Below are 26,117 nucleotides of genomic sequence, written 5' to 3'. Positions count from 1 at the left end.
GTAGAGCCGAAAGCAGGATAGAATGTTCCTGTAATAATGCCTGTTCCACTCATGTGCTCTTAATGGGGGTAATTAAAAACAAAAGTGATTTTACTTTATTTCTCTTTATCAGCTTGCAACCTACTGCGTGCGATTCTAAAAAAATAAATTTTCAAGAAGAAAAAGCAAGAACAAAATCCCTTTACCCCTGTACACAGCACAGGGGCTATTGTTTAGCCTTAGGAACATACAAAGAGCAGGTTCCATCAAACTTTTCGATTGGGAATTTAAACCCATGGGGGGGGGGGGAAAGGGAGTAAAGTCATTAATTAAACTTTGTAACTGCTTGTAGGACAAACAGTATTTAACGTAAATTAAATTACGGAAAGTGGGAGTGCTGCTAATAACCATTATTAACATTACAATGGTAAGGATAGACCATGAAATTCCGTACTAAAATAATTTTTCTTTGCTATTAATTTTACTATTTTACTATTAACTTATTTTGCTTTAGTTATTTCTTAACTTATTTCTCCGAAAGACAATTATAAATATATAATATCCAAATTATAGGATCAAAAAAACGCTAGTGAACAGAACATATAAATATTAGCCGTATTCCATTAACAAAACATTTAAAATTTAATCTGAACAAACTCAATACTTATGGCCTTACTTCACTTAAGTGCTTTATTATTCTCTGTTAATAACGATTTTCTTACTCTCTCTAAAATACCCTTCTAGAGATCAATTTTTCTTTTGTGTTGAATGTTATTCAAATCTATTTATATATTTGCAATCACATTAAGCATATTGAAATGATTTGCTTCTTGTATTGGAGCAGTATAGCAGGTACCATTTTTAGGTGTTGTTGGCATAACCTAGTGCTGATGACTAAATCGATAAATACTGTTAAAATCAGTAAAAAATGTTAAAATTCAATTTGAATGATATTCTTCTTTCTTTTCATTTTTTTTATATGCTACTTTTAAACAATAGGAGGTCACAAAAAATGTGAAAAAAAATTTAAAAAATACAATTAATAAGGGACATGAAACTTTAATCTTAATCGCACGCCTCTCACGAAATGGTCTGATATTTTAAATTGGTAATGTTGGATAAATTTAAATTAGAATAGGTAAACTTTTATCTGTTGCATGCATATGTAATTTCATATACACATTAAACATTTTAGATGAAAATGTTAGTATATTATTGGGATATTTTATGATGATGTGATGTATTCAAATGGTCACAATGCCAGAGGTTTCCACTCAAAAGAGAAACTCAGCAGGGATTAGTCCCACGAAACTGGAACGTCATCAATCTGCCCTTAAAACAACACTGCATGTGTTTCTTCCTAATGGGGAGTTTAGGGCTGTCAAGTTTGGGGATAATTCAGACTTAAAGGTTTGTTTACATTTCATTTTTATTATGATTATTATAATTGATATAATTTTACACACAATTGGACATTCTGATTTCCTTGCCTCATATATGCCTGTTATGAAAGGGATGTTTTGCGAATGCAAGTATTTTTATCTATTTGTACACAGAACAATTTTTGAGTTTGTTGAGGTACAATGTTTATTTCGTAAAATGCATGTTGTGGTTTTAAATACGCTTTATCTAACACTATCATTTATTTTTACTTATCATTTTGTTTTTTGTTTGTGAGTAAGTTATCATTGTATTACTGCTGCTCCATAATATAAAAGAATTCTTAGAGAAATCCAATTATTAACCTGTGACAAGTGCAAGTAGGAGCCTATAGCTTTAATACAAATGACATAAACTCTACTCCCTTATCTGTTAATTGAAATTCCTGATTGGATCCTATAAAGGATCATAAAATGTTATTTTAGGTTCATATTTTAATTCAATATACCCTTTTTAGAGTATAATTGACATCGTCACTCGAAGACTAGGTGCTAATATTTCACTTTCTTCAAAGTTTTATGGTATAAAATTTGAGCATGTGGAAACAAAAGCATTTTTTTGGTTAAATCCGGCTTTGACGATGACTGATGTTAAAAATAAATTTGAAAATGAACACAAAGATGAAAAATGGAGGTATGCTTTTTTGCAGATGTGTAAAGTTAAATTAATATTCTCCCAGTATAGTTAAGCTTATATTCCTTTCTAGATATAACTTGCGGATTCGTTATTTACCAATTGTTTTCAAAGACCTGTATACCATTGATAAAACAACATTTTATTTTTTGTATGACCAGGTAATTTGTTTTTTAAAGTTTTAGTTTCACTGCATTGATTTAAAGGGATCCCAAGGTACTTTTACAAGTTGGACTCATCTAAAAGATTTGCATGAGAAATGCTAAATGATATATTTACTTTTTGTTAAAACTTCATGTAACTACAGATATAGCTTTTTAAATATTTATTTTTCTTGTCGCTCAACCGCCATTTTGGTTATATTCAACCTTCTTCTTTGTTAAAAAAATTTCATTCTAGCTCCATTCTTTTGTAGTGGCACGTGACCTTGTTATGTATTGTTTCAGTAGTGCTTTAATTATCACTTACTTAGTCAGAACATATACCTCGCACAGCAAAATGAAACGAAAGCTTTCTACGAACAATTATTTTTTTAAAAAAAATACAAATAATTCCGCATATGTTCTCACATAGCTGAGCAACCAAACGAAAAATAAAATTTGCATGATTTTTATTTCAAAGGACTTTTTATTTGAGACGCAAGTTGTGCATGATTTTATTTCAAAGGACTTTTATTTGAAACGCAGATTGTGAAAGTTACTGATCATTCAACATGTCACACATTTGTGTATGGTTTTTATTTCAAAAGGATATATTCTGGAAGTCAAATATAAGTAACAAAATATCAAGGTGTGACTATAAACCCATAAAAAGTTATAGAAAAAGTTAAAGAAGGAAGGGAGAGGAGGCTGCATCACCCCTCCCCCTCCAGCACGAATAGGATTTAAGGTGGTTACAACCTTTGTGATTTAAGATGCCACTCGCACTTGCCGAGGTAATTACCAACATATTTTCAAAACATGTACCTTCGCGTCGGCAATTATTTGACGTGGTAAGATCGCACATAAAAAGTCCCTAGGCCTTGTGCGATCAGACGTGTAAAAAATAGCCAAAGATATAACAACAGAAAAAAGTATTTGTTTTCCACAGCATAGTTCAGTTGCCTCCTACGGTAATGCACGAACAACAAACTCTTAGCAAAAAAAACACTTATAATAATTGCTGCGCTTTAACTGCATCATTAAAAACAGTTTGTCACCAACGTAGTTTGATTAAATATATTTAATAAAATGTCGTTTTTTTTGTGTTGAACTTTAATATTTACGCAATTAACTATTATTATTATTGTAATTTCTTATTTTTTTTGCTTTTCTCTGGTAAAAATAATATTTTTATTTAGGAGGTAGCTAAAACATTTTTTGTGTTTTTTTAAGTTTAAAAATTTAGAAGCTGCCACAGTATTCTAATAACTGCGAATATACCTACAGCAGTTAATTGTCGATGCTAAAAATGGCCAATTATAAGGGTCTCGTTGGACATTAATGTATGATGTATGCTTTTAAAAGGTCTAATCATGGAGGTGTAGAGCAGCGTTGATGTTAGACAGGATAACTGTCTCTCTTTTTTGCTCTCGTGCTTCAATGTCTGTCCCGCTTTTGTAACCCTGCTTATTTTAACGCGCTATCGCTAAAGGGAAAAATGATGAGTTTAGTTTAATAGACTACGTTGATGTTACATATTGGAAGAATGTCATAAAAACAAATTTAATTAGACAGTAAATTCTGCCTCTCTCTGTATTGTGGGATGAATTAAAGTAGTATTCTTTTCTATTAATTTTTTAATAAAAAATATATCCATCTACGGAGTAACTTAGGCAACCTTGTCCCCTAGGTCGACAGGTTATAGATCAGTAATTTTTGCAACCTGTTTGTTGAAATAAATTCTTTTAAATTTGAAAAAAAAAAAAACATGCACACACCTGCTGGTAATGTATTATTTTGTTGTCAAATCGTTCGTACAGAGATCAATGTGGAAAGTATGTTAATTTTTTTTAACTTTGTTGCAATAGTATATTAATTGTTTTTGGCTATGAAAGTCATTAATAATAACGAGTGAAAGTCATTAATTTGTGAGCGCTACTGAAATACTAAGAATAGGGTCACGTGCCACTGAAAAGGACTGGAGCTAGTCAAGGCGGCAAGAAAAACAAATATTTAAAAAACAATATCTGGGGTTACATGAAGTTTTAACAAAAAGTAAATATGTCATTGGGAATTTCTTATGAAAATCTTTCAGGTAAGTCCAACTTGTAAAAGTACCTCGGTATCCCTTTAATGACTTAACTTTGTTTATGTTTTTGCTCTATTGACCACCCTTCTAATAATTTTTGATAAAGAAGTCTGCATATTAAACATGAAACATGGAATTTTAGAACCACCAATTGGACTTTTTTTCTTTCTAAAACTATCTGTCACTATTTTTTGCGTAATGGTTACTGAAACGATCACTGTCAAAAATGCGTGACATTTGCAAGGCAACAATTTCTGGGTATTTTTTGCATTATATGCTATAAGTGTGGCTTACATTAATAAAAAAGCGAAAATTTGCTGAGTTGGTAGAATTTTTCAATATACATAGGCCTAGTAACTTTTTACCTCAATTATGGGATTTCTACTAGCATAAAACCTGAAATTGTATAATCTTACAGGAAAGTAATGTTATATGTGCATTTATGTGGCTTCAATGCGAAAACAATTCATAGCTGTAACACTTGAATTCTAATCCGTTTAAGTTAATAAGGTTTAAGCATTAAACTATGTACTTCAAGAGAACTATCAAAGAAAAAATCCTGCTACAAGGGTTGTGTTATTATTTTTGGTATACAGTCTAAAGATTTTGCAGCCAATTTCAACAAATGCATCTACCAATAATAAATAAACTATAACAATTGTATTTATACAACAAATGGATTGAGCTCTACATTAGCAAACATTAGCAGCAATGTTAAAACAAATGAAATATATTAAAAATGGATACAAAGAAAACATCTGTAAACTACACCATATGTATTTAAATGGCTTTATGTAAAAGGTTGTGGCTTGATGATGTCCCAAGACAAGTACTATAGATGATTTTTGAAGTAAATATGCAGCCTCAATTTTTTACTTGTAAATGTTTCATACTGATGGTAGCCCATAAACTGCACTCAATGTTATAAATGTTATGAAAACCAACTAGCAGGTACTATCAATAAAGGATAAATATGTGCTAGGGTTCATTTACAATATCAGGAAAAGTAAATTAAAATTCTCATGTCATAAAAAAGGCATTGCAAGCCTCTGAAGATCACGTGAACATGATTTATTTCTATACCAATTCTCAGCTGAAATGTTCATGAAAAAGTGAGTACACTTCTCATACTATAAAATTTTTTTAAGAAAATCACGTTTTCTCACATCGAACCTTGCCAGCAACACTTTCATACATTTTATGTTTAATTTCATTTTGGGTCAACGTTTAGTTGGAATTTTAATGAAGACATTCATTAGGAAGATACAAGCTTTTAAATTGGCTTCCTGTTGTTGGCCACATAAAAATTGCAGCCACATTTTTTCACATGAAACAAACAGTCGTAAAACATTCCTATGGAAGCCACTTCTTTTTTGTTTTAAAGGTGCATTCCATTGCTAAGTCACTATATAAAAGTGTAAGCTACATAGTATCACACTAGCATCTCTTCTTTGAAGACCTTGCTCAAATGTCACAAAATAGGGGTTTGTTTTTGACAGTGATCATACCCTAGCCTTCCCCACTTCCGCGAAGTCTTTCCATTTCCCTTACCGAGGCTTATTCATGCATTTACATAAATTTTGTTGCTATTATATTTTAACAGATTCGCACAGATTATATGAAAAATATAGCAGAAACTGTTGAAACAAGTTTGGCTTTTCAATTGGGAGTGCTGGAAATGAAGCGCTTTTTTAACAACATGCCACAATCTGCCTTGGATAAAAAATCAAATTTGGATTTTATTGAGTATGTTGTAATATTAAAGTTACTGTAAAATATGTTAAATATGTAATGTTTTCATATTGTTATGCGGTGTAGCTTAATTTTAGTTGTAAAAATAAAAGTAGAAAAATTTAAAACCAAAAATTTATTTTAGGAAGGAAATTGGTTTAGAAAGGTTTCTGCCAAATACAGTACTGGATCATATGAAAGTTAGTGTTTTTTAAAATTTTCTTTTATTTTTGCACAGTAAATATAATCGTTTTTTCCATTTTTAGTTTGTGGCTAATAGTTAAGTTGGGTTATATTAAATTCACAAACACCAACTATACTATACTCCACAGTTAAGGTTTCATTTTTGCAATATCTAAGTTTTGCTTTTCACATTCTATAATATGTCTACATTGTAGAGCTATCTCTATCACAACTCTGTAGGACGCAGTAGGGAAATACTTCATGTTGATGTCATCAGTTAAAGCCATTTAAGATTTGTGTCTAATGATCCTGAGCCTGTGATCATAAGTCTTAAGTCCATCTGTGACTTGTATACCTAATTCAGAAAAAAATAAGATCTTTAAAATTTAATACTTTTTTTAGTTTTAATGTTTTTTTTATTTTAATATATCTTATTCCTTAAATAAAAATGCCAGTTATATATTATATAATTATTGATCATAAGTTTTTCTTTTGTTATTATCTTGTAGAACAAAGACATACGCAAGAAAATACAGACGCTTTTCAAGCAATATGCAGATTACAAAGAAGATTTTTGTTGCTTCGAATTTTATAAGTTATTATTGAGTGTACATAGATTTGACTTAGAAGCATATAAATGCTCCCTAGGGGTAAGTTATATTTAATAATAAACCTGCATGTTTAGCTGCACTTCAACTGCTTGTTTTTTTAGAACTTTTTTTATTAACTATTTGTATTCTTGATGTTTTTTATATGAATTTTTACAGAGTGTATGGTCAATTGCAGTAGATGTTGTTATTGGTCCTAATGATGGAATTAGCTACAGACCTGAACAGGGGTCGAAAGTAAGAAATAATAAAGCAATAAATTTATATTAAATTCTGCAATGTAATGTTTCTGATGGATTTTTTACCCCTGTTTAGATCACAAACATGGCACATTTTAAAGATATCCGTTCTATATATACATCTAAAGTTGGTGCCATGCCTGGAAAAGCAAACTTAAATATACAAGTGGAAGGAAATAATGAGGTAAGGTATATCAAAGTGTAAATGAAGAATTGTTATTGTACCAAACATTGTTTGATCGATTTCCAGGTTTCATTCAAATTTGGTCTGGCATTGTTTTTATAAGCTGGACATTACTGCCATACAGGGTGGTTACTATACTAGCAAAGAAACACATGTGAGCCTGAAATATAAGAGGAAATTATAGCATGTGCACATATTAATTCTTTAAGGTCCCAGTGCTTTGTCTAGCAATGTAAGCATAACATATTGTTATTGGTTTGCATACCCTAAGTATACTGGGGAGGGGGGATTCTGCCCCAATTACCCCCTCCCCTTGTCTGTTTTTTGTTTATAATTTTGTTTCTCTTAATGTTTTATAACTATGATATACTTAATAAGGGGCTATTTCTTTTGCACACGAGTCTGAATTCTGGATGCTCCAAGTGCTCAATTTTTCATTTCTTTGGTAATTTGGGGCAGTCAGAATGTTACTACTGTCTAAGCCTTCTAGCCCATTTCTTTGGGTTTTTTGTTTTGTTGATGAAACCCTTGCAATAAGAAGACATTTGGAATATTTTGCATTGATTAAAAAAGCACAGGGGATCCGAACTACTTATGTAAAAAACATAACTAAATTAGATACTTTACAGAATAGATTAAGTTAAATCTACTTTGATTTCATAATTATGCGAGAAAGCTAAGCATACATCTTTAAATTATGTAACAGATTTTGGAGATTTGAATTTGTGCTGTTTCTTTGGTCACTGGAGTACTTTGAGCTGTTGGAGTATACAGATTTGAATCTTAGGCGTGAAAGAAATAGCCCATAAGTTTTCATAAATATCTATTACATGCTGTCAAGTTTTTAGATACCATACCTCAAAAAGCCTGGTTATTAATCAAAAGTAGCCTTTAAATTTCAATAAAATCCCTGCAATCAGTCAAATGTAATAACTTTATGTTATGGTTAAGATTGCCACTTCAAACTTACACCATAACCCAATCACATCATAGGGGAAGTATTGTACGAAATTTTGACACATGACAAACCCAATTTTCATCTTTTTTCTCTTCTTTTTTTGACTAGGTAAAAGTTAGAAGATACCTCAACTTTTAAAAACTAAGGTTTAAGTAGACAGTGTATTTTGGACAAATTTTAAGCTTTTGATGAGGTCACAGAAAAGGTGCTAACATCATCAAAAACATATTGATATTATTTTGTTCCCTTTATAAATACTACAACTGTGCAAGTGTGATTATGGTTTATTATATATGGTTTAAGTTCTTGCAATGAAAAAAAAATTAACCGTAGTAATTACATTGTTATAGCCACTCGTTTTTCTGGTTGATCCGATTTCAAAAGCTACAGAACTTGCAGATTTGATTGATGGTTACTGTAGTATTGTTAGTTTTCATCAACCAAAGTCATTAATAATAAAACGTGCTGGTATGTTATGCATTGTTTGCTTATATTTGCGTCTCTATCTACTTTTTTGATTGTTTGTTTTTAATTTTGTTTAATTTTTGTGTATACTTTAGATAGTTATCGAACGTTGCCGTCAGTGCCTAAAGTTGCAGACAGGTAAGAATATTTATATCAGGCTGAATATAAAAGAAGCTCTGTATGTTTTGGGGTGCTATGATGTTAACTCTGTGTATCACACCAAATTTCAAGTTGCTACCTTTTTCTTTGTTTTTTTATTTACAAAAAATAATAGGTATGATTGATTGCAGCAACTAGTTGCTCAGACCAATCAGAGCGACTTATTTTACGCAATAGTTCAAACAAGATCTTTGTTCGCCTGTAAGCATAAAGTAATGAATACACTATTATAGCATAGTCATATTTAATTTTCCTGCAACTCCTGCTCTCTGTAGCAAAGTCTACAGAAAGTGCTAAAATTGTGAAGTTGTTTTAAGAGATTTACAGTTTAACTTGAAATATTTTCGCTTATTTTTTATATCAGCATTATTTAAAGCCTCTTAGGTCTTGCTTTATAGCAAAATTATATAAAGTTGCCAAAACATGCCAAACTCAAGGTGTTTTGGAAATTTGTGAATTACAACACGATACGAGGTCTAGGATTCTAGGATTTAATACTCATGCCCAAATGTAAACAAAAACATACCAGGACAGTCAATAAATCTCTCAAAGAAGTCTATACTTGCAGAAAAATGAAATATGGCGAGTTAATTCCGAAAAAGGGGTCAAAATAAGGAAATTTTATTTTGCGGAATAGGTTTTCATGGAAGTTCCAAACTAATGAACATTTTAAATACAATCACATCCTACAGTCTTCTGTTATGAAATTGTAAGCAAAAACTTAATGTATCTGTTAATGTATCCGAAAATATTCTGAATTGCACAGATTACCTGTCATTGGATTAATAAATTTTGGACTTTCACCCAAGCTTAGAATACAGTAGATGATGCAGCCACCCAGCTATATTCAACATAAGAAAAACATGTAAAGATTTTATATAGATAAAACTATATAGAGAGCTTTTCATCTAATCATCATAAATTTAGTTTTTCTTTATTTAGCTCAAGTTTTTATAGTTTCACTTTTTGTTTCCAAAATCTACTGAGCTAGACTAAACAGCTCAAGTTGTCGCAAGTTTTTTGTTTTTTTTTGAGTAAAAAGCTTATGCTATCCGTAAGTAAATATTGATTAAAAACACTATTTGTGTTGGTTCGTTAACAAAAAAAAAATAAGCTATGATTAGGAAGATTCATAACACGTTTAAAATTTAATGTTTTCTAATGTCTGCACTCACTCTTCCAAATAATGAAGGAATGATTTAAGCAGACCTTGCAGCTTTTATTTGGTTTGTTGTTATTATTAAATATTGGTTATAAAATACAGAAAAATTTAAGCTCCATTTTTTAGCAGCATTGTTATGATTTTATACAGTACAGTACAGTATTTTATGCAGTCATGATTTAATAAGAAGTATGACTTTGTGCATTCGATTTTGTGGCAGAAAAATCCACTTAGGCAGAAAAAAAAAGGGATTATAGAAACGACCCAAAATATGTGTTGACAAATACCATTTAAGACTTACCTGAAAGTAAAGTTTTTAATTCTGAAAATATTTTATGCCACCAGGTGATTTTACAATTTCTAAACTTTTTACTTTTTTTCAGTGATAGTTCGAACACAAGCTCTGTTAGCATCATCAACCCACGCCTGTCGCAAGGTTCTTTGTTGTACAATAACAGTAAAAACGGAGGTATCAGATATGTTGTCTTGTTTTTTTCCCTTGATTTTACTCTTAAGGCAAAAAACACTTAAAGAGAATGTAAAACTGATGTTAAAATTAATGTTTTCTCTTTAAGATTTTAATGATTATGCAGAAATTGCGGATGATGATGATGAAAGTGATTATGCACACCCAATGTCAGGTAATTCGCACCATCAACGAGTCAAACATTAACAAGGATTATAAAGAAAAATGAAACTAATTTGGAATTTTAAAATGACTTTTTATGATTATTTATGTTTCTAAAGTCATATTTCTTGTGTGATGTTTTGGTATTGTTTTTTGTGATGCATGACTTCACCTTACATTTGTTTCATTTCTCTAAAGCAAAAGACTATGAAGTGGCTAGAGATGATTTGACATTAGATGAAATCATAGGTCAAGGTCAATTTGGTGATGTTTATCAAGGCACTTTCAAATCAAAAGTAAGCAGACTTACGTTTAAGATAGATAATAAAGCTGTGTGGAATAAAGTTGTTATTTGAATGTTTTTCTGTGCCAAATAATTGTTGACAACATTATGCATTTTTTGACTAATTTTAGCCAAATACTGTTGTCACAGAACAGATTGGGTATCACCAGAATATTTTCTATTTGTTTGACTTATTTTGTACAAACTTGTTTGCAATCAAACCTATACATAAAGTATCAATGTTTGGTTTAAGGAGCAAAATTTTGTTGCATAACCCTTTTTTACTTAAATTATAAGGTAGCATTTTAATTAAAGCCGATGGCCAACATTAAATCAAGGCACAAATATTAAGCAATGCCAGTGTGTTAGTGGTAGGCATAATGTCATGTCACTAACCAAGTGACGTGACATTATGTTATTGTAAGCTGTGACTGCAATGTTATCAAGCTTTCAATACGAAACTTGTTCTAAAAAGCAGGAAAATGGTAGTCTAGCCAGAATCCTAATTTTAAAATATAAAGTTTTTGTTTACAGAAAGTTATTTAGAAAGTTATAATTAATTTCATGACAATGAGTTATTTGTGTTTGCAAATTTTTTAGTGTTACTGACTTTTAAAACAATGAGTTTAATAATTTATGATCAGACATTTTTATTTTTCTTATTTTGCCACAAAGTAATAGAACTGCACCAAACTGTTTTATATATACTGTATGTATTTTACTCTTGTCATATAAACAAATTTGAATGTAGATTCCAGTACCTAACGACCGTTAAAACATAAACATCAAGCTTTTAAAAAAAGTTTCTAATAGTGTATAATAATAAATATTATATTCCTTTTTATGCCTTGAACAATTATGTATGTAGCTAATACAGCTTCACAACAATGGTGTGTACGCAAAACACAAAGCAATAACGTGGTCAACGAATGTAAAGCTGTTGACTATTTTAAAACTAGTAATCATGCATCACTTACCTTTCTGTTTCATGTTTAGATTAGTTCTGCTGAGATCCCTGTTGCAGTCAAAACGTATAAAATTGAACTTGACAAAGAGCAAGAAGATGGTACAAGAGCAGAAAAGTTTCTTGAAGAAGCTTGTAAGTTTTAATCACAAGTTTTGTTTTTTAATTAACTGTTACAATTTACTGCCCACCAGGCACGTGCTTGATTATTAAATTTGTTTCTATAATTTCTTTTTGTTAGATCTGATGCAACAATTTGATCATCCACATGTTATTAAGCTAATTGGAATTGTATCAGACAGCCCAAGTTATATTATTATGGAGCTGGCTTCCTATGGGGAGGTTTGTATTGTTATGGAAAAACTTTTCTAAATAACAAAAAACAGCACAACTCAAAATTAAAGTGTTGATAACACGTTTGTATTCATTTTTCTTAGCTACGTTCATACCTACAACAGTACAGAACTCAAACAGAATCTGAAAGGTTGCTGACATACATATATCAACTTTGTACAGCGTTGTCTTATTTAGAAAGTAGAAATTTTGTTCATAGGTAAGCAACAGTTCATTGATACATTTTTATCTGATGTTTTGCATTGAAGAAACACTCAAAAGTTTATTTGAAGGGGTATTTACAAAAGGGGTGTTCATCAAATCATCATAATAGATTCTGTTAGTTGTAACATAGTTTATTTTTTTTAAAATAGAAATGATAAATTAAGTTTAAATGCCATGATGATTATTTTTGTTATTATAGAGACATAGCAGCTAGAAATATACTTGTAGCAGACCCCCATACAATTAAACTTGCGGATTTTGGACTTTCTCGATGGATTGATGAAGAGCAGTCATATTATAAAGGTATTTTCGTGAAACTTTTACCAGAATTTTTGGCATTAAATGCCTCCTCTACTTTTTGTAGTTTGTGCAATAAATCTGTGAGTTTTAACTACTTTTAACCAACTTTATTTTATGCATGTTAATTGTTTTGATGAGAAAAATTATTAAAATTAATATAGTTTTACACACCTACATTTTTAGCGTCTAAGGGCAAATTACCTATAAAATGGATGGCTCCAGAATCGATAAACTTTCGTCGTTTCTCATCTGCATCAGATGTATGGATGTTTGGTGTTTGTTGTTGGGAAATACTCATGTACGGTGTTAAGCCTTTCCAAGGTGTTCCTAATGAGAAAGTAATTGGAAAAATAGAGAACGGTGAAAGGTTACCACTGCCTCCAAATTGTGCACCGACTCTGTATCATCTGATGACAGAATGTTGGCATTATGAACCATCAAAGAGACCCACTTTTCAAGAGCTGAAATCAAGATTATCGTAAGTGAGCTTATTAAAGAACGGTGTTTGTTTGTTTGTTATTTGGGGTGGGTGGGATTGAAAGTTTTTTGAAATAAATTACTTGTTTATTATTATCAGGCAAATAAAATACGAAGAAAGTTTTTCAGGCCAGGAAAGAAAGAAAAAAGAAGACAGAAGAATTAAAATGAATTCATTTGGTAATGTTTTAATTATTATTATATTAAAAGAAGATAATTTTATTTTTTTTGGAAATTTAAATTGTGTTTTGTAATTTTTTATCATTCTTATTTACTTCTTTTTTATAAATTATTTATTCCTGATAACAAGCGAATAACAAACATCTTTAAAAGAAGAACTCAGATTAAATAAATTAATAAAAAGAAAGAGAATTCCAATATTTCAATCCTAAAATTGTTTTTGGCATAGTTATTGTAAAAATCGTTGTATCTGTCATTGCAAATTTAAAGGCTTCTACAATAAAAATTAAGTGATAAATACTATTTTCTTGAATGTAAACAATTTTTAGCTATTACTCATCCTTAGCATGTATCACTTATTCTTTTTATACAAATAAGCTAATTAACCGATAATTGGATGACAGATAAACTCAACGTAGTACGGTCTAATTAATTAATATGTGGTGGATTACTGCCAATACAGTAGAGTACCACGAGGCTTAACCGTAATTAGAGGATACTATTATTTACCATAATTTAGTTTGTGTGCATCTTGTTACCATGATTCAAGATGTTGAATTGTTACATACCAGAGATTAGTTTTTATTTAGTAGTTATCACTGAATTGATTCCATGTCACTTAGCTTAGTGGTTTGGCAGCCATGTTTATTGCTTTGTCTATCTAATTAATTAGAAGGTTTTTTCTTCTGATTTTATCTCTGTCTTCTGGCATTGTATATGTGTTTTTCATTCTTTTTATAACAACTAAGAAAGTATTGCAAAATCGTGCCTTTATGCTTTGAGAGATGTATTCCTCCATGTTTTGCACTTTTCTTCAGAAAAATAGAGAAAATCAGTAAAAGTTCAGCTTTGCTATTGTTCTTATTTTGCTCTTATTTCTTACTTTTCTCCTGCCTCATATTCTTATAAAAGTGTTCTTAAAGAACAAAATTTAAGCATTTTACACGAAACTTTTTTTAGCACCGTAGAAAAGTTGTTTTTCCTTCACTCACTTTCCTTTGCAGGCACACAGAGGAACAAAAAATGTTTTATGATATCAAAAAAATTTTCAGTGCACTATATACTTTTTTCGTCAATTATTTAGCTCAGTTGTTTTGTATTTCAAGATAAATTTAAATTTGTTTAAAAATTATATTTTTTGTTGAGTATCTATGAATATGTTATAGGGAGTGACGAAGCATTTGCTCCACCGAAGGTATGTTTTTTTAAACTGTTGTTCATTTGAATTGTTGTGATGCATATCTAACTAATTGTCTTGGTGATAATCTTGATAACTCGTTGTAAGACCATACAATATATCATTGAAATATATATTTAATGTCGCGAAACAATAATATTAGCTATGGTATTAGAGGAAAATTCCAAACAAAATTAAGTTCAAATGCATTTAAAACGTTTTAAATTTCTTTTAATTTAGATATAAATTTGTCATTAAGTAGCTAACACCAGTTACTGGTATAAAAATATCTGTGGTTTACTATAGAATGTGTTTTTTCTTCTTCCAAAACCAGTATCGTACTCAGTTCAGGAAAACTTCCATGAAGGTTGAGGCTTGCCAAAAAATTTTTTAAGGGGAAGGAGCAGGGGGTAATAGCTAGAAAGAACATTCACAATAGAGTCGAACCGTAAACTAGACTACTATAAAAAATGTGATACTTTCTCTCTTCACAAATAAATATTTTCTTGCTGCAGGAGATGGTTGTTTTAAGGAATCTTAATAATTTCTCCTCTGTCAATGTGGAACTGATAACGCAAAAGCGATTTCAAATATAATTTTTGAGACATTAATTGTAGATACTAAAGACACTTAGCGACTGAAGATCGTCTCCGTCAAAGTCGTTTAACTGTTAAAATTTATCGGTCTGTTTATTTTCCGTAAAATGTTGATGGTAGAATATTTGATAGAGAGAACGTGCACGCCACTGTAAAAACATGAGTGTGTAATTTAAGCTTGTATGGCCAAGAACACCTACAGGTGTATCTTCTTGTAGAGTTTAAGTTGCTTAAAAAAATTAATTTCACTTTGCTTTAATACACACCTTCATATATGTTGATTCTTTATTCTGTCATTGTTTTCTTTGTGAAGAATGGAACCAGTCTAATTTTGCATTTAGCCTGCGAGACCAACTGGTAGGATTGAACCATTGTTTTTAAGTATGTTTCTTTATTACTTCTTGGCTTTGAGTAGCATCAGTTTTGTCTCACAGTACTTAAGCTGTAGATTTTACATAATTTTTTTCTAACCTCGTGACTATAAAACCTCCCTTTGATTCTATGACATTATGATTCTATGAAACTGTGATTCTAGATAAATCGCAAACGCTTCCAAGGAATTTGCGTCAATCACCAGAAACCGCGCTTACAAGTATGAGCACTTCGACTTTACCACGACCAGTTACAAAAAATGAAAGTCCTTTTATTGTTCAGAGATTATCATGGTCTGGTGCAAGGCATCATGCCAGACAGGTTAGGCTGCGTTTACTTTTGTTTTTTACTTACTCTGCGTCTTCTGTTTTGTTTGTTTAGATCTAGAAAAAATAATTGCACATTGTAACATTGTACTAGTTTCCATGTTACTTGACTTACTAGTTTTCACGTTTCTAATTTTCAACGTCAAAATAGACCGTAATAGACACAAAGGAAATTTTTGTTTCAACGCCGTAACATAGACGAGAAGAATATGCTGTCAAGTGAGGCTTTGTATATTAATCACAACGAGCTATTTTCTTCAAATCATCCCATGTGACTAGAAAATCAGTATCTAAGACTTGTCGACAAGTCCTGTGTTAGTGTTGACAACACATCATGCGGAACAAGCGCTTAAACAGATATAAGGAATATTCAACAAAGACAAAGTTCCAATTCACTTTGCCAAGACACCAATATGCTATAGGTGTCTTGGCGATTTCTCCTTTTTTACAACAATTTTTTAAACTTATGCCACAAGAATAATCCTTATATTCCTCTTATGCAACCAACAATCCTGTTACCAAGCAACAACCAGTAGTGCTCTGTGTTGACCTGTACTTATCACAAGTTGTAGAAAATCAGTGACAGATTAGTTGTTTCAGATGTTTGTATGACATACAAGCTTATATAACTGCTGCTGCTATATCGAGAATTACATTGTTGTGTTTCCGCCCGTTGGTACTGAGTGTGGAAGAATGGAAACTGTAAAAATAATCATTGCAACAAGTGCGATGTATTCGGTAAAAAAGCGTGGTACCATTAATTAGAGTTAGTCGATTTAAATTTATATTAATCATCGTTTTGAAAATTCATTGTTTGATGTGAAACAGGAATTTTCGTTTGTCTTCGTCGTCGTTCAATACCTACATTACTTTTCTATTGGCTGTACTTATTAGAACGCAATTGTCTGAACAACAGGTTATTACGTGTGATGTCTGTGGTTAAACACGTGACTGGTATAAATTTTCTTATCGCTTGTGTTTATCATATTTGTGCGGATTTTATTGGCTCTTTTGTTGTCCGTTATTTTTCTTCAAGAACGAGACGTATTGAAATTCAATATTGTGATTTTATGTCGCGTTTGCTCTCTCTCTCTCTGTTTTTCATGTGCTGTTGTTACTGTGCGTCTTCGTCTTTTCTGGTTGCTACGTGTAGAGGGGACTTGGTTGTGTTTAGAAATACCAGTGGTTTTGGTATCATTTTATCTTGATACATGCTGTTGTACTGATTCAGCAAATTTTGTCAAAGACGCTTTTTTTCGTTTAACCGTTTTTTTTAACTATTGTTTTATTATCATTTCATTTTGATTCAATCGGACTCAGCAGAATTTGACGAAGGCGTTTTTTTAAGTTAGTTGAACTTTTATCTTAATGGACACGATTGTGTAATTTGCTTAGTATTACGATTTGTGTTGAAAGATATTTAATCTCATGAAACCCGTGACAAAGAATAGGACTACTTGTTTCTTTCTGTTTCACTAAAAAGACCTGAACGCTAAAGTTATCAGCTGTTAATTAGAACAACGTCACAGTACAATGGTGACTGGAATGTATCTAGACATTTACGTTAATAAAAAAAAAATTAAAATCGTTTGCGTAAAATTAATTGCCAAGAAACTGTTTAAAAAATTCAAAGTGTTAATTATGATATAGTTGACTGATCATGGAAGGTCACTGCGGACGGATTTAAATTTTCATGCGCTGTTTGCGCTAAACACTTTAGAAAACAAAACAAAGACTTATCCGCGTGTTTGAATGGAAAAATTTTAAAAATATTTGTCTATCTATATTTAAATAGTTTCAGGAAGAAAGCGTTTAGCTAAGCTCTTTAATTTTTACATTGGTGTTAAAGATAATGTTTTCTGCAGTTTTTCACGCGAGTTTTTTTAGAATCTTAAGTCGATGTGATTAGCTATTGAGAAATTTCATTGACATATTAAGTTTCATACATTGGATAACTAATGGTTTTATGACGGAATGAAATAAATTTACCAAAATATGGTGGCAGTAACTTGTTGTTAGAACGATAAACGTGTTTTGATGGTGCACTTATGATGAAAGGGATACCGTCATTTAGAGATTAAAGCTCTATATTTTGTTTGGGATGTGTTTTGTTTTTTTGTTTGTTTATTAGAGTCGTATAACGGTTTGAAGGCTCTATAATAACCGTTGGAAATAGGATGTACACACTTTTTAGCGCTTTCATTCAACTCGACTTTAATTTTTCTGTGGTATTTGATTGTCGTTTATCAGTTTTCTGCTTTGATTTCGGTGTTCGATTACATGATATAACATGACAATCCCGCAGTTTTTATTTACGCTATGCTGTTCTCTTCCTGTCGGTTTGTTTACTGTATATAACTTGTACATGCAAGTTGGAAAATACTGTCCAGCTTGTTTGTTAGTTGTCCGAAATGAAGCTCCAAAATGGCTTCACTGAATAAAATAAGATTATATTTTAAAGTCTCCTTCAGTAACGGGTTTCATAATATTCAGTTGGGTGGGAGAATTTATAAAAGTTCTCTGTAATGAGTTAAGTCACAATCATAACTAGATTGTTTTTGCATAAAGCTCCTTTAAAAATGAAAATAACAAATCAAATTACGTGGTAAAAATGTAAGAAGGTCTTATAAATATCGAGAAGATTTAACAAATTTTGTTTACAAATACAAATTTTGTTTAGCTGCAATAAAATCTTGATAAAACGTAGTTTTCGTCTGTGTATACGAAATTTTTTACTTTGGTATCTATTATTATGTCATGAGAAACAAGTGAAGTATAATTGACTGACACACCTAATCGTGTTATCATCTTTTTATTTCACCGTTCCTAAGCTTGATTGGTTCAATTAATAAACAATACAGCTGCATGAACAGCGCAGGGAGACGTGTTTAAAATATTTTTTCTCAGTAATTAAGTTTCTCTTTGCTTAGCTGTAAATTCGTTAAGAAACGTGTCCCTCCTGAGGGATAAGTTTTTAACTCTCTTTGAATGCCTTCTTCTGTTGTAACTTTTCCAATCCAATGGGAAATCAAGCAGAAATTCGATTACAATTCTGACGCTACAAAAAATGGTAGATAACTACAGATTACAGATGGCAAGCTAAACAAAATAGATTATTATTGTGTTCAGAACATGCAATTTGAAATGCTCAGGAAACAGCTATTTATTATGTAAAACGGATGATTAGAGAAAAAAAAGTTTTGTTTGTGATTTCAATGAGGTTTAGATTGTTTTGTTAGCTCACATGCTGCATGTAGAAAATAGGTAGATTATTTGTTGAACGTTATAACGGATAACGTTAACTTGAATGTTGTTTGGATTATGTGTATGGTCTATCGGTGTACATTTTAAAGAAATTAAAATTTTACACTTTCTAGTGTTAAGGCACTTCTTTGGTGATATGGTTATTTTCTGTTTTTCATCAATGCTACTTGTTATTCTTTTGGCTATGTACTTTTTTATTACATTGTGGTTCTCTTGTGGTGTAAATTTAAGCAAATTGCTCGTTATGAAGAGCGTGTATTGGTTATAAATTTTTATCCAGCTAACCAAAAAAAAAATCACCATTCCTCTTTTAGCTTTTATTTCATTCAGTGTTCGTGTGATGTTTCCAAGCACTAGTTATGTCTTTGGTTTGGATTATGTTTGAAACTTAATTACTTCCAATCATTTCTTCAATGGTAAAAACGTTTATGCGTCTGCGCATGCGCGTAGCTGATTCATTTGACTCTTAATTTTAATTTTTATTAAGTTTTATAATTTAATTTTTTTTTTGTTTTGTTTTGTTAAAGTAAACTTGAGTTTAATTCATAACATAAACTTAAAATTGTGTATCTGGTAAAGTCCTGAGATCAAGTTGTTCACTACTACTCAAAATTCAACTTCTTTTTTTCTTTTTTTAGCCATCTGCCATTTTTAATAGTTAAACGTGGTCGAGTTAATCTGTGTGTCTTATGCGCGCTAATCTTGTTATAGAAAATTAGTTTTTTACCAGTCAACCGTGAAAACAGACAACTGTTATACTTAAATAAAGAAACTTTTAAACTGACTATGTTGAGCCCATCATATTTTGCGCAGAATTTATTTTTGCTCGCCATTATTCGTGCTTCTGTTAATAAATTTTTTTTAGAGCTGCTTTTAAGCATTGCATGTAAAAGGCAAATTTCTAATGCGCGAAGTTTAATATTATTTGGTCACTTCGTTAAAATATAAATTTTAACGAAGTGACAGCGTTGGTATTTGAAGCCATAACTCGGATAACCGAAGCGATCATAGCTACTTTAAACCTTTTTGAAATGTCATCGTTAAAGTGATTATATTTTTGTATATTTCGTGTCTCCTTTTCTTTGTTTATACTTAAATATATTGCAGGAGCATTTTAGTTGAGTACACAAGTCAATCAGGAGTGCAATGTTCGAGTTAAATTCAATTAGTTGATGTTATATTTAGCTTGATGATATGCGTGTGTCCTTTTTTAATATTTTTCATACTCGTGTTTTGCTTGTCAATGCATGCCATGTTCTGCCTATTGTTAGCCTCGATTAGTCTACTTATTGTTGCCTCGATTGCTGATTAGATTGGATGAATCAATATTTTGAAAGGTTATGTGCAGCATGATTTGGCAGTTATAGTTCATATCTAACCAATCATACACCTGGACTCGTATTTTCAATTTGCGCTTGATTTCGCCCCCTAGGCTGCTTTTTTGTTTTGTTTTTTGAGTTTCATTATAACGGTGGTTTTTGTTGCGGTTTGAAGATGTTGCCAATTAGATTAACGACTTCCTAATGCTAATGACAAATTATTGTTTAAAAGAGTTTCTGATATCTGTTGATAGTACGCTGTGTGTCTTATTCGTCTATAGTTATGTTATGAAGAAAAGTATAGATAACTAAATAGAAAATGGAAGTCATCAGTCATGACCACATCGCTTTGAAGAACTTAAATCAATTACTGTCTGAAATTAGAACTAGCTTTGTAACAGCTGAACGTCGACTTTCATATTTTAATGAAATGGCGAAACCGAGCGATGCATTGATAAGCAAAAACATTGTGAAATTTCTGGATGCTACTTTGTTAGAACAGAAAAATATGCGGAACTCTCTTGCTTGTATGGAAAGTATACGTATTAATAAAAACAGCAATGTTGATAAAAACAAAGATGTATTAAAACGGCTTAACACATTGGATGATCGTAACGTTATCGGTAACTATCGTACTAATACTGGTAATCGTAATAGCAATGCCGTAAGTACTGGTAACAAAGTACCTAACCGAAACACGATTACTACAAATCGTAACATCGCAACAAAGTTAAAACAAACGGTAACAAAACCACGAAAGGAACTTTCGCCACCCTCTGAAGACACTGATATTCATATTATTGACAAGCTTAACAACTTAATGGAAGTGCTGGAAAGCAGTTTCCAAACTTTCACCCCCTCCACTGATCGAGTTTCTGTAATCGGGGAAAGTGGTCCTGAATTTGTTAACGGTGGGATACAAGACGAACGTTATGTCTTGGATGATTTCAGTAGATTCATGTCGAAAAAATATCCCAGCAAAACGATGCCTCCTCGCAGAAGACGTTCCGACTCTGATCTCGAACAATCGCATAATAGCGACTACATGTTACACACCATCGACCAACATTCGACGCTTTGTCGCAGGCTTAAGACAGTCGAAGCGAGTTTTGGTATTACTTTAAAAAAACAACTCCATTTTTTCATGAAAAAGAAAATGAAAATCATGAATGTTTCCGGTTGCGTTTATTGCACGTATGCCTTTTACGTAAGTATCACGTGTTCATGTGGTTGTGTTGGGCTAGCGACGCGGTCTGCCACATGGTATATTGTTAACATAGTATAGTATAACCAAGGTATTCACCTAAAAAATAGTTAATTATGACTAATGGAAAATGCGGTAGCTTAATTGCTCAAACTTTTTTTTATTGTATTGTAATTTAAGAGCACTATTTTTTTGTAACGTAGTTAAGTATCCTATTAACGCATCTGTGTCAGCGAGTCAAAAAACAAAGCAAAATTTTGCTCATTTTGCTTTTAGGCGAAGTAGATGGTAAGGCCGGAGATATAATATCTAAAGCCATTTTTAACATAGTTGTTTATCTGTAAATTTTTCTTCCTTTTAGGAGAAGCAGAAACGCGAAGCAGACGACAAAGCGAAGTTGATTCGCAAAACAAGAGCGGAGCAAGAAAGTCTTCGTCGCAAATTAAATGAGCAAAAAGAACAGTCTGATGCAGACAGCCAGTGGTTGATGAGCGAAGAAGTCGCCAGCTACGCCGAGGTGCAGCCTTCTGCTGATGATCAAAACTTTCAGAGGCATAGTTGGAAAGATGGGGTGAGAATTTTGTGTGTAATAATGAAAGGATATAATTGAATCACACAAGCATTTGCTTAAATCATTTTATGCGGGGTAAGTGTTAAGAAAAAATGAAAGTTTTTTTTTCAAAATTTTAAAAATACATCAAGGGAACTTCGTCTTGAGAAAGTGAAATGTTTGAAGACTTTCAACGTAGCGGCAATGCCACAATAACCTCTGGCATGGAATTGAGGGAAGACTTTTGCACTTCACATGCAAGCTGGTTCATTGATTTCAAATATGAAAACATAGAATTTAGGAAAGATGTATGTTGCTAAGCACGAATAAAAAATAAACGAAGGAAAGAGATATAGTTGTCTAATACAATACAGAAATATGCACGATAAAAAAAATTTGGAAGGAATGTCACTTTTTTTAATCCGATTATGTTTCCCGTTCAATGCTGCAAAAATGTGACTTGAAATAGCAGAAAATCTACAGACTGTATTTCAATTGTTATTATCCAGCAACTTGTTATTATCCAGCAACTTGTTATTATCCAGCAACTTGTTATTATCCAGCAACTTGGTATTATCCAGCAACTTGGTATTATCCAGCAACTTGGTATTAACACAGTAAATTGTTTTCTCGTGGTCAAGTCATGCTCAGGATATCGTTCAATTTACATATATGTCGCGGTGCTTATAGATGTTTTCGAAGCCATCTTTCCCGACAGCGTGAATAGCAATTAAAGTTAAGAAAAGTAATTTAGAGAGTATTTTTGTCATTACCGGTTTTCCTTTGTATTTAGTTACACCCAAGCGGATCCAAATCCGATTCGGAACAACTTGGTTATGATTTATTTAAAGAAGATTTTGCTCGGGATATAATCGAAAAGAAAGCGAAAAGAAACTGTAAGTATCTAATTACGATGCGTAAAAGATTTTTTTCATATTTTTCAAGTTAAACGAACGCTGTTCATTTTGTATTGTTAACTCGTATTTTATTTCCATACTAGCGACCTTACGAAGAAGCATACCACTATGGGGATTCGAGAGAAATGATTTCACTAACGAAAAGGTATTGCTTATGCACCCTATATTTGTTGTCTTAAGATAGGAGATAAGAAAGGAGGGATGAAATTTATATTTATTAAGTGCAATGTACTGTTGTGATTAAAAGGAGCTTTTTATTTTTATTTTTTAAGGGGTAGGGTTTTTGCGAAGAAAGCACCTTTCACAATGTTGTTAATAAAAAATGTATTCAAACTTATTTGTTTTTCAGTTTGCTTTTAAATCGTTAATATTATTTTTTCTAGAAACCTTCTCCCCTTGCAAGAGAAGATCCACCTCCTACGACCCCTCCAGGGAATGAGTCGGCAATAGAACCATCATCACCTTCTGTAATAAGTACTGATAATGTACGTGATGAGGACATACAACCAGTAGCCGATGTTGTTGACAGTGCTAAACCAAAACTCTCCCGAAGCAATTCTGCTTCAGATACCTATGCTAAACCAATTAAAAAAAAAGATCGTCTCGAGGAAACAATTCCCCGTTGCAACACAACTGGACAAATTGAAAATAAGAACAGCTCGCCACGTTTGAGAACTAGGTCGGAACAAAAACCGACTAAGAAGGAAAAGCAAGAAAACAAATCTACAGTGGATGTGGTGTACCAACATACGACAAGCGTGGTAAAGTCAGTTATTGAGTTAAATACAGGTGTCCAGCATGCGCAGCCTGAAGAATTTGTTGACTTAGTCAAAGTATGTACCATTTTTTTTAACTAGCTCTTTACAATAAGTGATTTTCTAGGTTACAGTGCGTATGTGTAGAGTTGTTGTAGTTTGATGATGTTTATTTGACGAAACAGTGTGTAATTTCTCAATCAAGTTTTTCAGAGAGGTAGTGTTGCCGTGTAGCGTGGCAGCCTAATGCAATGTCTAAAGCGAGTAACGAAGCAAACATGCAGTTGAAAGGGAAAGATGCCTTCCTTTAGGATGAAATCCGAGAAATATTTCAGGCTAATTTATGTATTTATTTCACGTTTCTAATTTAGGTTGTCGGCTTAAATCTTCGCGACCTTCTTGCCGAAGTTGATAAAGAGATTCAACTCGTACCTTCAATATCACAAAAAGAGGTATTTTATGACTGCTTAAAACTGAACTCTGTTTTCTACAATATTTGTTTGTGACTGGGATTTCTATATGCTGTTTGCATTTGCAGCATTTATGATTGTAGTTTGTTTTATTCCCAACATCGGTTGTTACTAATTGATATTACAACGACATTGCAGTTACTACTGTTTGCTGTACACTTTCTTTTTTTTTTCATTGGTGCGGTTGTCAACACTGATCATGGTAAAAGTGATTAGAACTGTAAAATTTATGCTCTATGTTTCGAGCGATGTCTTTAACTTGTATATAAGATTTTGTTATTCAACCATCTTGTTTAGTTGTTTATTGAGAACAGAATGTAGTTTATTGACAGGTTTGTCGAAGGTTATAGGTACTCACGAAATGTGTTTGCATCCAATGTCAAGTTTTTACAACAAATAAGGCAACTATGTTCGGAAAACTCTATATTCTTGATCTTTCTCTTAGATCGAAATGGCGCATAAAGTTTTATCCTCAGACATGGCTGAACTGGTGAACACAATGAAACTAGCGCAAAAATATGCAGACACAACATTAGATCAGCAATATAGACGTAATATGTTAGCCGCTGCCCACGCGCTCGCCATAGATGCTAAGAACCTTTACGATACTTTTTCGAAACTTAAAAATAAAGTTCTTGAAGAGACGGAAGAAGAAGAAGAAGAGGAACAAAAGAAAGAAGTGGAAAGTTTAGTGGAAGAAGCGTTACCTAACTAAACTTGACTGTAGCTAGTGTCCAGCTTGAAGCTCACTATATAATGCAGTCGAAAGAGAAGTGATTCCTCGAATGCTTTAATTTTAGACAAGTAGAGAAAGTATTGAGGGTCTATTTAAAAGTAAACTTGAACTATAAGTTTAACAAAATCATGCGTGAGAAGAAATACGTCTTTAACATAATTAAGCAGTATTTGTCTATGCTTTTGTTTACATTCTTACAATTACAATACCTCATAAAATTGTATCGATTTGTACCGTGTGAGTATCGATTTGTTTCGTATGGCGTCTTAAGCCCATTTTTCAACAGTTGTTACATTTAAGGTTGAGTAAAATGCCTCGTCTCCAATTAGGAGAAGAAAAATGTCGTATTTCGTGAAAAGTTTGATTGTTAGGAAGGCTTTTCCCAACTTTAAATGTAATTTTTGCGTCAAGGCAATCATTGAAAATGTCGGTTTGTGTGAAGGGTTAGTTTTAGGAGCTTTTTTAATTTTCGAAGTTGTACAATTTAAATCTATACCGATGATTTATCTGACTTTGCACAGTTACAAGATCGTCTATTTGTTCTATTTATATTCATTATTCACCGTTTGTCTGTTTTTAGCATTTTTATACTTTAATTTAGTATTTTTAAATGATACAGCCGCGCCCTGGGTGATATTAACATACAACATTGGCCCTCGTTACGCTCGCTTTAATGGCAGGTTTGGTCATGAGAGCTCGACTGTGAACAAAATTACGTCTGTAACAACGGGCGCCAATTTAGGGCCAATGGGGTAGTAGTGCCAAGACTCATAAATAGGTGAATTTCGTCTAAAGTAGATTTTGTTTGTTCTTTGTCGCACAAAAGAAAACAAAGCCCGTCTTAAATCTTTCCCTGGCGTCTGCACGAATTAATTTAACTTGCTTTAAATTTTGTTATTTTACGAAAAAAATTAACTATTTTTGTAGCACGACACGTAATCTATTTTTATGGAAACTCTAACTAAACGCGTGTTCATGTGTATATAATGAATGCAGGTTAGCAAGAGAAGTTACCAACAAAAATTATTGTAAATATATTACCGAAAAGTAAATAAACTTGAGAAATTAAAA

General features: G+C 32.0%; 1 protein-coding gene across 2 annotated transcripts; it reads left to right on the top strand.

The window, feature by feature from the left end:
* The first annotated feature begins 1,143 nt into the window (after positions 1 to 1,143).
* LOC130655591 (focal adhesion kinase 1-like) lies at positions 1,144 to 26,117 on the top strand. 2 transcript variants are annotated; one of them, XM_057458355.1, is made up of 28 exons: positions 1,146 to 1,389; positions 1,877 to 2,052; positions 2,126 to 2,213; positions 5,885 to 6,027; positions 6,158 to 6,212; positions 6,705 to 6,845; positions 6,963 to 7,040; positions 7,119 to 7,226; positions 8,535 to 8,652; positions 8,745 to 8,787; positions 10,354 to 10,439; positions 10,546 to 10,611; positions 10,797 to 10,894; positions 11,878 to 11,980; positions 12,087 to 12,187; positions 12,283 to 12,398; positions 12,603 to 12,706; positions 12,887 to 13,181; positions 13,281 to 13,360; positions 14,527 to 14,555; positions 15,475 to 15,514; positions 15,669 to 15,826; positions 21,980 to 22,189; positions 22,962 to 23,064; positions 23,169 to 23,230; positions 23,469 to 23,918; positions 24,212 to 24,292; positions 24,756 to 26,117. In XM_057458355.1, the coding sequence occupies exons 1-28, from the start codon at positions 1,228 to 1,230 to the stop codon at positions 25,023 to 25,025; spliced, it is 3,564 nt and encodes a 1,187-aa protein (XP_057314338.1). In that variant the 5' UTR covers positions 1,146 to 1,227; the 3' UTR covers positions 25,026 to 26,117. The 2 variants fall into 2 exon arrangements, with proteins under 2 accessions (XP_057314339.1, XP_057314338.1); XM_057458356.1 differs by lacking the exons at positions 15,475 to 15,514; positions 15,669 to 15,826 and having other exon boundaries at positions 1,144 to 1,389.

The sequence above is a fragment of the Hydractinia symbiolongicarpus genome, chromosome 8 (assembly GCF_029227915.1).
Source record: "Hydractinia symbiolongicarpus strain clone_291-10 chromosome 8, HSymV2.1, whole genome shotgun sequence".
Taxonomy (NCBI): Eukaryota; Metazoa; Cnidaria; class Hydrozoa; order Anthoathecata; family Hydractiniidae; genus Hydractinia; species Hydractinia symbiolongicarpus.
This window is presented reverse-complemented; position numbering and strand designations above follow the sequence as displayed.